We start from the raw sequence: 14592 nt of genomic DNA on the forward strand, positions 1-14592 counted from the left end.
TTGGCTGCATGTGCCTAGGAGGAAAATAATGCCCTTCTTTAGAATTGGTTCATCACTCATATCATTTCAGCAGATAAGGAATTAAATTGCTTTAATTTACTACAAAGAAAATGCAACACATTTAGAACACGATTTGTTCAAAGTCAATATCTAGATGATATATACTTGTCTGTGTTTAATTCTACAGCAGGGATATGAAACAGGGTAGCTCACTAAGCTGGGGAATTCCTTCCCCAACTTAGGGAAGGACTGCAAGTAAAAAAGAACAGTCCCTCTTTGTAAGACATGGTGCAACAGCAGCACATCTGTACTATGGCTTGGCCTGCACAAAGTCACAATGCTTCTGGTCTCTGAAGCAATCAAGTCAGTTTCTTCTGAGTTTGGAAAAAAATCTAAACAGCGAAGTGTACAGATGCCACCAGAATTGGAGCATCTTTGACCTGCACTGCCCTCTCTAACACTTGCTGGGTCTATTTCGAGGCCTCCAAGTGCTGGTGCCACCACTGGCCCAGGCTACTGCCTAAAAGTTTCCAGAAAGGAAACTGAAGTGTAGCATCCACTGAATTTGCCGATTATTATTTATTTATTTTTAATTGCTTCTATTTTACCTATCCACAGCAAAGTGTCTAAGAACACAATTCTAGTTGCAACTGAAAACTCATACAGCACATTGTCTGGTGCCATTTCATACTGATAATATGCAGGAGAAACTTTGACGTCTGATATTTCTCATTTGGTATTTTGTACTTGGATAGAAATATACAGTCTGAAAATGTCTCTCACCCATTTAAATAGTTAGTGCTTCTCTCAGTAAATTACATAGGAGCAAAAGCTCAATCTTTTCTAGATTGCTACTTCTGTGTATTTCTCTGAGAAAAACAGCACTTTACCAGTACATGCACTACTCAGAACAAATATGAGGTTCTCTATTAGTCCCCTTGTTTTGCTCTCTCATCTTCCAAGTGAAAGAACATTTTTGACCAAGCAAGGGACACTGGAGTATGACAATCCTATTCAACCCATTACCAACTTGATCACTATCCACATCCAGAGACTGCAAGGACACCACGTACCTCTACATATTTAAGATAATGATCATACTATTATATACATTACTATTTATCTCAAAACGAATTAGAGGCCAATTAAATTCCTCAAAGTATTCAAGGACTTTTTGGCTTTAATTCCAATTGCTTAAAACTTGGATCATGTAAAACAAATCAGAAAAATAAATGCTCTCATCTTTTGTTGCAGAACATAGTGCTTTGCCTATGAGGAAAGGTGTTTTAGTTTTAAAATGATACAGGGATATGATACAGATATACAAAATTCTGCATTGTCTTGAGAAAGTGGATAGACCAAAGTTTTTCTCCCTCATTTATAAAAGTAGAACCTGGAGTATTTCCAGTAAAACAGACAGGCAGTGTAGGCAGCTTCTCATGTATTCAGAACACAGTCCTTAAAACTCCATTACAGGATTACAGCCATTTCCGCCTCCCAGCATTTCTCCCTTCTAAATTCTGCTCTGCTGGCTCCCTCAATTTCAAGAGCAACTTTTCAAGGGGAGGGAAGGATGTAATGGGAAAGGTCCTTTGGAAGAGCCCGGTGTGGATGTGGTGTTCCATGTATGATTTTTGGAGCTCAGCCACATTAGTTGCTGGATGCCAGCATGGTTTTACAAAGGATGGAATATACACATTTTAAGATAAATTCTAGCTCCTAGCCAGTTCTAAGCCGAATAAAATTTCATCTACAAAACACAAGGCAGACTGAAAGCTGACACATTGCTCTGTGGACATAATCAATTCATTTGTGGTCTGCCATTGCCGCCTCAGGGGGCAATATTTCTGCTCAATAGCTGCTCTCTGGGCAGCCAAGTTCCTGTCAGATTCTTTCTTCTGGGCAGCATGGGGCACTCTTCTCTTGAGATCTCTTCTCTTCTTAAGCCAAAATGCTCTCATCTAAATCCTTTCTGGCAAATGCACTGTCTTGCACATAGCTATTATGCAGGTCTCTCGGCATCTGCCCTCCTGCTGCAGCTTCCCCCTTGTTCAGCCCTCTGTGAACCTCTGTAGTCCCAGAGGCTGTGCATTAAGATGCCTTCATGTTGGTATGAGCACTACCACATCACTTAGATCATGTCACTGCTTACTTCTGGGTGGAATAGTCATACCATGCAATGGGTGAGGATTTGCAAGTGGCATGGCATCCATTAGATTGAAAGTACTGAAATCTAATTAGATGTTGGTTTATCATTTTTCAAAAAACAACACCCAACCCCACCCACCCAAAAAAATTACCATCAACCCTGGCAATCCTCAAAGAACATTAAGAGGTCAGTGGATTTGCATTGTGTGAGGAAGCATTTTCAGAACTGCAAAACACCGATTTTGTTAATTCCAACAACGTATTTAAGATGCTTTTGCTTGCAAAATATTTTTTATGTTTTAACTTAATACCACCAATACCATTTGTATTCATAAACAGGGAAGTGTTCATCCCTTAATTATTCACTAGAGCATAGTTGAGCCGTCAAAATACTTTTAATCAGTTGGCACTCCTGCCAATACTATTTAACTTAGACCATGTGTATATTGACATCCCATTGAAAAAGATCACAATTCAAATGGAGTGAAGCTGCATGTACAAACATGCCCTTATGATGCTCTCTGATCTCACAGAATAGCCAGAGATAGAGATTCCACTGACTGAAGTTGTCTCAGAGGGGTCAAAGAAGTATGCGACCTTTCAACAAGAGAGCACACACACACTTTTTCAGCAGAGTTCAGGTGAGGATGCTAGCAAGGAAATTAGCTCAACAAGTAGTTGTTTTAAAATAAAACAAGGACCAAAGGAGACATGACAAAGTATGACAATTGTGTGATTGCAATCAACATGTCTTGTTGTTAAAATTTAATTAGCAGCTATAGGAGATGGGGGGAAATCAGAATTGGGATCCATGGAAGCTTCACACCTGGAGTGAGAAGAATTTCAGTGCACATGTGATCTTTGTTGGAACTGTGGGGGTTTAAAATTTTCCTCCTCACACAGCATGTTACCAATCCTGACCATCCCCAATAGCTGCTATTTCAGCTTTTTAAAAATAGATACATTAACTGCAACTGTGTAATTAACATCATGGGTTGCATCCAATATTGGAATGAATTGGGCTTGAGTTAAACTAACACTGTATAGAACCGCATATCTAATTTGGTCATAGGTGCTGGATCATAGCACTAAGCAATATTCTGCCTGGAATACTTGAGCAATATAGCTTTCTGAATTATATTACAGCAATATGGGAAAGTGTTTCAAAGCTTGTAAGACAATGCACTATTGGTACAGAGCGGTCTTATCTATTTAAATGAATAGGGAAAGACTTACACTTAAGAGTGTTCTATGTATACTGAAATACCAGTGATCATGCATAGTCACAAGATCAGTGTTATGTTTCTAGTAACAACACTTCTATGTTTTAAAAAGAAACAAAGAGAACTGTGAGCTAAACTAAAATACCAGGTATTTAAAGGTTTCCTTGCAAAAAGTCTTATAAACCATCTGAAGATGATTTCTGGTTGAGAGATTATCCAATTTTATATCCCACCTTTCCACTAAAATACATTTCCCAAGAGGAGGCACACATCATCATCATCATTATTATTATCATCATCAACTACCAGCAAACCCCCCAAAACCCTATTTAAACACAATGCAAGGCATAGGGTTCAATTTAACTAGTTAATCTACATTTCAAGTGGAATTCACTTGCTCTCATTGGCAGCATTCTCCTTCAAATATTGTTTGGCAGAATGTACACAAATTCTTAGGATTAAAGCAGCATATCAATGAAAGATAAGGTACTTATTCACAATTTTTAAAAGTGTATAAAGTGCAGCTCAAGTCTGAAAATATGACTTGGAAAAAATCATAGCAACCTTCTCTTTTGGGACGCACAGACCTTGATTCGCCGTAGAAGTCTGTGTGTCCCAAGTTCTGGAAATGTATCTAAAAGGGAACAATGGTCAATTGTACTACAGATAAACAGAATAGATACATTATATCACAATGTATTTATTTATTTATTTAGCCTAGCAGTCCAATTTTCATTACCAAATCTCAGGCCCAGCACTCCAATGAACCACACAGAGCTCTCTTTCAAGTGGTGGATCGGGAGGAACAACGGATCAGAGCCTGCCTTGCCCGCCTACAGAAGCCCCCTACCATTTTGTTTACTGGCAGCCACTGGGCATTTTCGTACTCCCCCCTCAACACCATTGCTACCACCATCACGTTTGCCGCCTTCTGTTGCCATCAGATGCCTTCTCTACCCCAAGAGGGAGAGAAGTCTCAGGATCCTATAGAAAGGTTTATTATACAAAAGCCCATTGTATTAATAATGGGCTTTTGTATAATAAACCTTTCTATAGCATCCTGAGACTCCTCTCCCTTTTTGTGTACATCTTGGATGCTCACCCACCTTGCACCCTCTTCTCTACCCACCAGCCTATTGCTACCACAAGACAGCAAGGATCTTTCTAGGAGTGGCCGTGGATATAAAAATAAACATTTTATATATTTTTATTGTGCTTTTACTCCCAGGGAGGGGCACTTCTGGGATTTTCTGTCTCAGGTGCCAAAGTAACTTGGTTGGTCTTGGGTACTAGGCACCTTCACTTGGGCTTGCTGGTTTGGCTCAAGGCAGCAAAGTATCTTTAGCAGGCCCCGCCAAAACTCCAACTACTGCAAGCTCTTAGAAACACAGCAGTCAGTGTGATCTTAATGCCATTTCATTAACTGCAGATGAAAGTGTTAGCAAAACAGTGAGAACATACAGACATGATGTTTGCAAAATAAATGGTTTAACATTGGTGTGTCCAAGCTGTTTAAGCTTAACTGAATTATATTACTAGCAAACATCAAATATTCTATAAACCAGTGTGGCAACTGTCTTGGGATGATGGGAGTTGTAGTCCAACACATTTGGAGGGTGCCAGGCTGGGGAAGGCTGCTCTATAACTATAGTCATGTACAACACACATTTCAATGGATAGATAAAAGCAAGAGCTGGGGTGATGTAGTGGCAAATAACCAGATTGCACAATCAGTCAGAAAGTCCCTCATTCAATTCTTGTCCCTGCCAAGAATTTGCAAAAGTGTCCCAGGCAATTCTCTTGAATGCTGAAGTGTTATATAAATGCCAAGTACAGAAAACACAGAGAGGTTACCACAACATTTATGCTGCAGTTCAACAAGAGCTATCCCACTTGCAGATTCTGATACAAATGGTTGCATCTTGCACTGTGTATATATTGCTGATTTTGGATTTTTCTGAGCAGGTTTTCATGACTTGCGGCTGTTGCTGGCTTTATTAATGGCCTAAAACTGGACTTTGTTGCTTATTTATTGAAGTTGTTTATATTTTTATTTATGAAGTTGTTTATATTTTTAACATTTTGTTTCCAAACCACCTTGGGAGGGCAATGGGTCATATACAGCCCACTCCTTGTGCATGTCGCCCAGGGCAGGTGGCAGCGCCACGTGGGTGGGCAGCTGCAATGTAGCACTTCCTGGAGGATGTGCTGCACAAGCAGAAATGCTCATTTCCAGAAGGGGCAGGTCCCTTCCAGGAACAAGCATTTCCACTCATGCAGCTCTTCCACCTGGAAGTGCTACACTGCAGTCACCAGTGATAGGGGCCATGCATATCCGGCCTCCGGCTTCCCTAGACTACCCACGCAAGGTCCATACTACCCAATGTGTCCTGAAAGGTGGATTATGATGCCTTTAATAAACAAACGAACAATGCATTAAAATGATTGATTTGAAACAGTAGATCAACCTTCCCAAACATGGTGCCCTCCAAATGTGTTAGACTACAACTTCCATCATATCCAGCCAGCATGGCCAATGGGCAACAGCATACTCTTGAGTATTTAAGTCAAATACTTTTAAAACTTTCATTCTCCTTTAAAAGAGTGCATTAATTCCCCAGTGTGGCATTCAAGATATGAAACACTCCCAAATTCTCTTCATTAAAGCTGGCATTTGGTCACATTTACAGTCTGAACTCTGGAGGAGTACCTTGTCCAACAACTATTAATATTACTGTCATTTTTAGAATATTTCTTGTCAGGATCTGCAAAATTACATTCCTTGACAGTCACAGCAATGTAGTTAAGTTTTGGTTTATGCAAATATTTCAGACTACCCCCAAGTCAGTTCAAATCTAAGCTTTCAGTTACTTGTTTAACCTGCGATCTAATGAGTTCCTTAACAGATAAATTTGAGGGAGGAAGGAGGTAAGAGCTGTCTTCTTCCATATGAGCTTGCCTGTGTATTAGTATCTCCCTCAGAGGCCTTCTCTGGGTACCAGTGCCATCAGAGGAGAAGCAAATGGCAGCTAGAGAGGTGACCTTTTTCAGTGGTGACACCCGGCTCTGGAATTTTCTTCTCAGGGAGGTTTATCTGGCACATCAGAAGGCTGCCTTAAATCCAACCAGAAACACCAAAAGGGACTAGTTTCTTGTCAGTAGCAGAATGTGGGTATAATTAGTCTCAAAGGCATACTGCTCAAAAGCCAACAATTCGACTGCTTCTACAACCCACTAGACACAATTTTATGAGCCATGTACTAAAGCACAAAAGAAAAACAATGAACAGTGAACAAATATAAATGTTAACAAAAATAATTAAACTCTGAAAAGAAATTAAGATTCATACTTACAGGCTGAGGCTGTTCTGCAATACAGCAGTTGAAACACAACCAGAACTCACTCATGTTTGTTAATAGTTCAAAGTGCAATATCAACGTTAGGAGCAAGATGCAAAGCCCCAAATCCGTAAGACACTATCTTCTACTAGTAGTTCGTTAATGTTCACGGTTCCCACAGGGGGAAAACGAAACCTGTCCTTAAGTTTCTCTCTGTAAACGCAGCTCAGGTTGGTATCAAAGCAGTTCTTTTCTCTGTTTTCTCTTTCAAGATATTGACCCCGGCATCACAAAAATGTTGTTTTCCTTCAGGTATTGGCTTCCAAGCAGTAACCTAGGAAAAGACAAAAAAAAGACCAAAAAAAAAAGTGTCACACTGCCTGTTACGTAATTTCTGAAATACTTTGTTAAAATTCTGTTGGTTAATACTTAGTAGGTTCTATTTACAGAACATTCTAGATTTCACAACAGTATACATCACACAGAAATGGCTTATTTTTTTCTCTACAAAGAAGTCAGTAAGGAATAAATCTCAAAATGCAGAGAATTGAAGTATGCCCTTTACACTGCTTATCCATAATAACATTTCATTTGAACATTTTCTATATGGCATCACAATGCGGCAGGGCAATGCAGTTCTTCCAGCTCCTTGAAAGAAACCCCTACTTCTTAGCGACGTTAACGTTCTGACAGGGTACGCTTCCAGAGCACCTTTGTTCATGTTGCCAGCCTGTTAAATAACCCAAGCTCACTTAAGTGTGCTTCAACAACCTGGTGGTGTACAAACTCACACACTGTCAGACTAATATAATTTACTACTTTTACCCTGCTGCTCTAAGAAATAGTGTTTTCAAAGTGGAAAATAATAATTGAAGTATGAACTGTTACCTTAAAAGGTTTTAAGCTCCTGGAGTGGAAAAACCGACACATGCAAGATTCCATCCATTCTTTTGTGAAACTGAAGGCTAGTTAATCTCTAACCTGAAACTATATAACTGTTATACTTTGAAAGGGTAATGAAGCATTTTCCTAGTGCTTTTACTTTGGCAAGGTAACATATTACCTATTCTCGCAGTCTTACATTTGTATATCAAGGTCAAAACATATTACACAGAAAGATATAGCAGCCCTTTGTAAACTGATATAATCTCAAAATTCCTTCTAATACTGAACATGGGTAACCCTGCACCTAGCAGTTTGGAAACCAACCGGGCCATCAGAAAACAAGGTAATCTCTTCTGAAAACCTGGTGAACTCCTAGTTTGCAGAGGTTTATATTAATTTGTAAATTTGAACAACAAAACAGCCCAACAAAGACCTATGCTCAGTGCCTTCCAAGAGCTACAGAATATTTAGTACATCTGAAACATGAAATGTTGAAGATATTCGATGGAAAAAAGGGAGGTGGGGACTGGCTTGTTTAAGCCCCTGACAGCTTGTGGTATCCTGCAGGGGGAGGTTTTTTTTAAAACAACAACAACGGTCATTTCTAAACTATAAGGGAAATTACATGAAGGAGGAACGGGGAAAGATGTTCTTTCCGCCCACTCCCCCAAATCCTTCCCTACATCCATATGCATACTCTTGTTTTGGGGCAGGCAGCTGGCCCTTACTCTGCGCCCTTCAGCACTATGTAGCACAGTGATTGAAAGTATCACAAACCTGGGACAGAAAACTTAAAACCGAACTCCTATTAGGAGTTGCGGGATACACAGTATTTTGTTTTGGGTCTCTACATGTCATTTACTCAAAATCCGTCATTCTCAAGTGGAAGGGGTACCTTCTCAAAACTCCATTTTTCCTCTCCCTTTCCCAAAAAGGCATAATCTATGTGACAACAGAGGGCAATGTACTACAATGAAGCATACTGAAGTGCTTATATTGTCAAGTAAGAGAGGAGAAATTATACCTAACATTCACATATGAACAGAAATCTGGGTGGAGCAATAATTTCCACCCCACACATACATGGAAATGTTTTTTTCCTGATTGCTTGAGAATGGGCCAGTTTACATGACAATACAGCCCACTGTGTGTTAATTTACCATCTTAGAGCTTTAAAGCATGCTGGCCACCATTATGAATATGCAACCCACCCACCCCCAACCGGGGGTTGCCATGACTTGTCATGTTGTGTGAATCTGGTCTTTCTAGGGTTATGAGGGGGTTGTTTAACCCTCCCCAGCTGGGTTCGTATGAAAAGCCACAAGGTTGCATATCCATAATGGCAGATGGCACATGCTACAGCCTCTCCCGGACTAATTATTATTATTATTTATTTATATAGCGCCATCAATGTACATGGTGCTGTACAGAGTAAAACAATAAAATAGCAAAACCCTGCCGCATAGGCTTACATTCTAATAAAATCATAATAAAACAATAGGAAGGGGAAGAGAATGCACCAAACAGGCATTAAACCACAATGTCCTGTGGGTGTCATCTGAACCAGGTGTGTGTGTGTGTGTGTGTATGAGAGAGAGAGAGAGAGAGAGAGAGAGGAGAAAACTGCCCAAGCTTCTGCTGTGAGGAAAGGGGAAGGAAACTACACAAATCTCCTGCTGAACCGCATAAGACTACATGCAGTTTTGAAGTCTAGGGGCATTTTATGTCACAGTGGCTGGGAAAGCTTTTGTTTATTTCATTTCCCTCTAAGAAGTGGACTCAGTCAGTTCACACTGGATGTAAAGAAAGCCTATGCCTGTCTCCTCATTGAATTAGCATTAGGCAGACTTCAGGAGGCTGAGGGCCAAATCACACAACTGTGTATGGTAAGCCACTTTTCTGTCTTGGCCCAGACTGCAGTTTCCTTCTGGTGAATGGATCAAAGGTGTTGATCCGACTCAACCAAGAGCTGGAAACTCTGCCTGCCCTTGTGTGTATTTCCATTTGCAGGTCCAAACACCTGCAGACTGGGCACTCCAATTTGTGCTTAGAATTTCCTGTATAAATAGTACAATAAAAAACACAGGGTTATTACATGGCATATAATTAACCTGGGTCTGGCATATAATTATTATCAGATCTCAAGCAATGATCATGTGACAGTACAGCAAGTTCCTCTAGTTAAAAATTAATCTTTATTGTTTTTGGAAAAGGAGATATTAAGTAGTTCCCAGGAAGGAAGCAGTAGCTTGAAATTTTTCTGGTTCTGAGTAAGTGAAATGAAGCAAGTGAAACGAAGGTAGCTGTCCTTTTTGGGACACAGATGGGGAAGAAGAGGGGTTGCAAATAATAGGGGCAAACTGGCCCATGTAAAGCTTCAACTGAGTAGCTGATTATGCTATTCTATGGAATATCTGATTCCCTCTGAAATAATGCAGTTGGGATATTAAACTCGTATGCTGGAAAAAGGTTTGACTGGGCTGCAATTGCCTTTTCGGTGTGTCCTTCTTACTTTTTCGCTCGTCCTGCCCTGCCACAAAATAACTTTAGGTATCATGGTTTCAGGAAAATAGGTCCTCCCCACCAAAGTAGGTCTCTCTAATATACTGTGAGCCCCCCAAAATAGGATCACCCCCAAAAGTAGGTATCTCTAATATTTTACAGGCAACTTACAAAAGTATGTTCTTTTCCTCAAAAACAAGGCCATACCACTGAAAGATTTATAGATCAATGGGACACAAGATTTAGCATTGCCTCCTAATACTAGGGATAGTATTTTCAGCCTGCACTATATATGCACGACGAATTGGAAAGCAAGGCCTGAAAAGAAAATGGTGTGGTGTGATCAGTCTTCACGGTGCCAGGTTGGCGCTGCCTCCCTTCTCAACCCTGCTCTTTCTCTCTCCCGGGGCGTCGGATAATCCCAACACTGAGAATGGAGCAGGAGGTTTCTGGGTGGCCATCTAGGTCCTGGAGCCACCCACCCTTTTCATGGTGGAAGGCAACCAATAGCTGGTCACTTTCCACCAAGCTCTGCTCCTAAATTGCCCCCAGATTGGCCATGGAGCGATGTTACATGGCAGAAGTGCCATGTTGATGTTGCTCCCTTTGAAAAAGTTGGGGTAAATCACCATTTTTTTTCAAAACATAGTGCTGTTTAACCAATGGGGCACAGATCCACAGCCACTGCAGGGCTTTCCCCATGTGTAGACAGCTGCATGGGCAGTCCTGGCATGGAAAAGCCTTGAGATCTGGTTTCTATTTTCCACTTGGCCATGGAAACCCACTAGGTGACTCTGGGCCAGTCACAGACTCTCAGCCCAATATACTTCAGAGTTGTTGTTGTGAGGATAAAATAGAGAGGAGGATTATGTATGCAGCCTTGGGTTCCTTGGAGGAATAAATGCAATAAATAAATAAATAGCTTTGAAGAAGTAAAAATCAATGAAACATAAAGAAAATGTTTTGAAATGCTGGGGCATTACTGCAGGAGCAATAGTGGTCTTATTCTAGTTCTTTTACTTTCTAAGAGCTAAGTGGGTGCTCTTTCAGTAGAGAAGAATAGTGATCAGTTTAGGAAGAACTTATTAAAGAAGTAAAAATACCTGCTAAGGCCTGCCAGGCTGAAGCTGGAGGATATGTGCATATGCATTTTAATCACTGGAGGCCACATTGGTTTCTCCTGTCCGGCCCTGTAGTTGTTTTGCCTTTTCCTGACCTGCTGTTAAATGATCAGGGCTCTAGGTAGGTCACATAGCAACTAGAGGAGGCAAGTGGGCAACAGGGCCCAAGACAGAACAGGTGTGAGTGCTTGTACTACCATGTTTCCTGCCACATCGGAAGATTTAAAGAGATATGCATTATTTACAGTGTTCATAAATCTAAAAAGGTACTGAGCATCCTAAACAAAAAGTATAATTATTAATAAACGTTGGAAAGTGCAACAGAATTAGAAGAGCAAGACTGTAAGGGCAGTACTTGCCTGTCTAGACTTCTCAGATTAATGAAGGCCCACTAGATTATCCTCTTAAAGACGACTGATATTTTTAATTGGATACAGTTTTACTGTTACATATTTCAGCAATAGCATTCTAAGTAAAATGAGAACCCTAACAGTGCATTTTTAAACATATTATATCCTTAACCTTATTAGCCTGTGTGAAGAATGTATTAACAACTTAGATTTACAGTCAGTACTAAAGCACATGGTTGGAGATATTTTCATATCTTGTTCATCCATAACTGTATGTGATTTGAGGTAGAGGACTATTACTCCCATTTAACAGAAGGAGAATCAAGGTTGAAATACACATTATTTCCCCGTTAAAACTGTGCTGTTGCCTGCTCTTAACATTGGCAATTTACCTGTCTCCTATAGATTAAAACCAAGAATAATAGAGGGATAGGGCAGGGGAAGGAAGGAAGGAAGGAAGGGAGTCAATATAGATCAGATTTCAAAACCTTTTCCTCTACTGAACAATAAGGAATGGTTCAACATCAAGTTTACACACTTTCTTTTGGTACTTACGCTATATAAGAAGCAAATATAGTTATACTGGTCCATTAGAAAAGATTCCAATATCCACAGTTGGACAATACCTTTCTTAGGACTTACCAAAACATCACAAAACAGTGTGCAAGCTTTCAAGTTCCGGATAAGCTAAATATGTGTATGTTTAATGCCTCTACCACCCCTTATTTATTTACTTCAACACATAATTAAAGTACGGAATTCACTATCACAAGATGTGGTGACAGTTACCAACTTAGATGGTTTTAAAAGGAGATTACACAAATTATGGAGGATAACACTATACTAGTCAAAATGGTGATATACTATCTCCAGGTTCAAAGGCATCCTGCCTATGAAAACAAATCACTGGAAACAAAGGGCTATTACTCTCATGCCCTGCATTGGGCTTTTCACAGGCTTCTGGTTGGCCACTATGGGAGACAAGATGCGGGACGAGTTAGGCCTTTGGTTTAATCCAGCAGGGCTCTTCCTATATTCTTAAGGCAACTAACAACATTATTAAAACAACACACAATTAAGCCAATCAACCAGGACAAAATGGGTTGGATCCAAGCTACATAAGCTGACTATGACTCATTTATAACTTAATGGGATCCAGTTCCCATGGATTCAAGTGGGAAGTATCTGCAACTTATTTTGGGCTAATTTGTACTGGAGCCCCTTCTGGTCCTGAGACATTTCAGTCATATTTTTTCTGTCAATCACATTTGCTCCTCCCGGATCACATGGAAAGGAATCATGTACAATAACTGTTTATTTACACCGCTTAGTTTGTTTATTTGTTGTTTCAACCGTCATGGTCATATCAACTTTACAAATGCTGCCGCTTAGTTGTGCCACTTGCCTCTTGTAAGCATAGCAGTTTGGTGACAAGTAGGTGGAGTTTCGTCAGTACATTATTCATATTTTCTCATTTCACTGGAATATGTTCCGCTAAACGACGGTGCACATACCTTCAATCGTGGTATCAATCGTGACCGTAGTGTGTTGGGCCACTGCTGGAGTAGTCAGAGTATTAGCCTCACTGATGTGTTCTTAATTTTTTGTGTGTTCCTTTTATATTCCTGAGCACATGTGCTTCTATGCATATAGATAAATAATTACGCAGAGTGATGTTTCATTATTAGTATGTCAACAGAAAGTTGGTGCAGTGTAAAGATAATTACCTGACACTTACTAAAGCTACCTGGAAGGTCACATGTGACTATGGGAGGGGGGCATGTATATTGATTCATTCCTGTATGCCTTTGTACCTGTGGAGGTTACACTCTCTGAAATAGAATAGTCTGAATTCAATCCTAACAGCTGATGAAATACTCAATAAGAAATGCCTAGGAGCATAACAACTTCATTAATGGGCAGGCCAATTGGTGTTAAAAATAGGGTCTTCATTAGGCAGTGAAAAACTATCAAAGAGGGGGCAAGACATGCCTCCCTTGGCAGGACATTCTACAACCACGGGGACAGCTACTGAGAAGGCATGCTTCCACATTGTACTTCTGATACCGGGACAAAGAGGAGAGTCTCTCCAACTGGTATAAATGCACATTCAGGTTTATGGTATTAGTTGGAGAGTATAAGAAGACAAGAGCCAATTCACAGTTGTTTGCAGCCCTCATTTTAGTACATCAGGAGTGCAAAGGGCTGCTGGCAAATTTGTGGCACACAGTGGTTATGTGAACTGGCACCACTCTATATGTTCGAATTTCTATTGGCATGTTAGCTTGAAAAAGTGCAGCTCAAGCATGCAAATCCCACTTTCTGCATGTAGGGCATGTAGGGCTCCACTTCTGAAATCTCTTCATTGGCTTCCAATTCACTCCAGAATCCAATATAAACTTCTCCTGCTGACCTTCAAAGCTTTTCACGGTCTAGCTCCTGCCTATCTCTCCTCTCTCATCTCACACTATTGCCCCGCTCGTGCTCTCCGCTCCTCTGATGCCACGCTTCTCGCCTGCCCAAGGACCTCCACTTCCCTTACTCGGCTTCGTCCTTTTTCTTCTGCTGCCCCTTATGCCTGGAATGCTCTTCCAGAACACTTGAGAACTACCAACTCAATCACAGCTTTTAAAACTCAGCTAAAAACTTTTCTTTTCCCTATAGTTTTTAAATATTGAGTTTGTTCTGACTCTATACTGTTAGCCTCACCCTACCCGGTGCCTGTTTACACTTCCCTGTGCCTGTTTGCATTCTCTTTCCCTCCTTACTGTTTACTACAACTTTATTAGATTGTAAGCCTATGCGGCAGGGTCTTGCTATTTACTGTGTAATCTGTACAGCACCATGTACATTGATGGTGCTATATAAATAAATAATAATAATAATAATAATAATAATAATAATAATAAAGACAAACAGAACCTCTAAACAGGCACTACCTGGCTAAGACCCAAAGCTCACCAAGGAGTTGGCAACAAACATTCATCAAGTCTAATGGCTTAGCCGCTCATACTGAAACTATCAA

The 14592-nt window shown here is 40.4% G+C and overlaps 1 protein-coding gene across 5 annotated transcripts in view; it reads right to left on the bottom strand.

The window, feature by feature from the left end:
* The window catches only part of CDC42SE2 (CDC42 small effector 2), a 75024-nt gene that overhangs the window by 16065 nt on the left and 44367 nt on the right, over positions 1-14592 (bottom strand). For all 5 annotated transcript variants that reach the window (XM_063129453.1, XM_063129457.1, XM_063129458.1 and 2 more), the window contains exon 2: positions 6725-7043. In XM_063129453.1, the coding sequence (XP_062985523.1) occupies positions 6725-6778 (54 nt within the window). In that variant the 5' untranslated portion in view covers positions 6779-7043. The remainder of the gene's footprint in view (positions 1-6724; positions 7044-14592) is intronic.

This window comes from Elgaria multicarinata, chromosome 6, assembly GCF_023053635.1.
Source record: "Elgaria multicarinata webbii isolate HBS135686 ecotype San Diego chromosome 6, rElgMul1.1.pri, whole genome shotgun sequence".
NCBI lineage: Eukaryota > Metazoa > Chordata > Lepidosauria > Squamata > Anguidae > Elgaria > Elgaria multicarinata.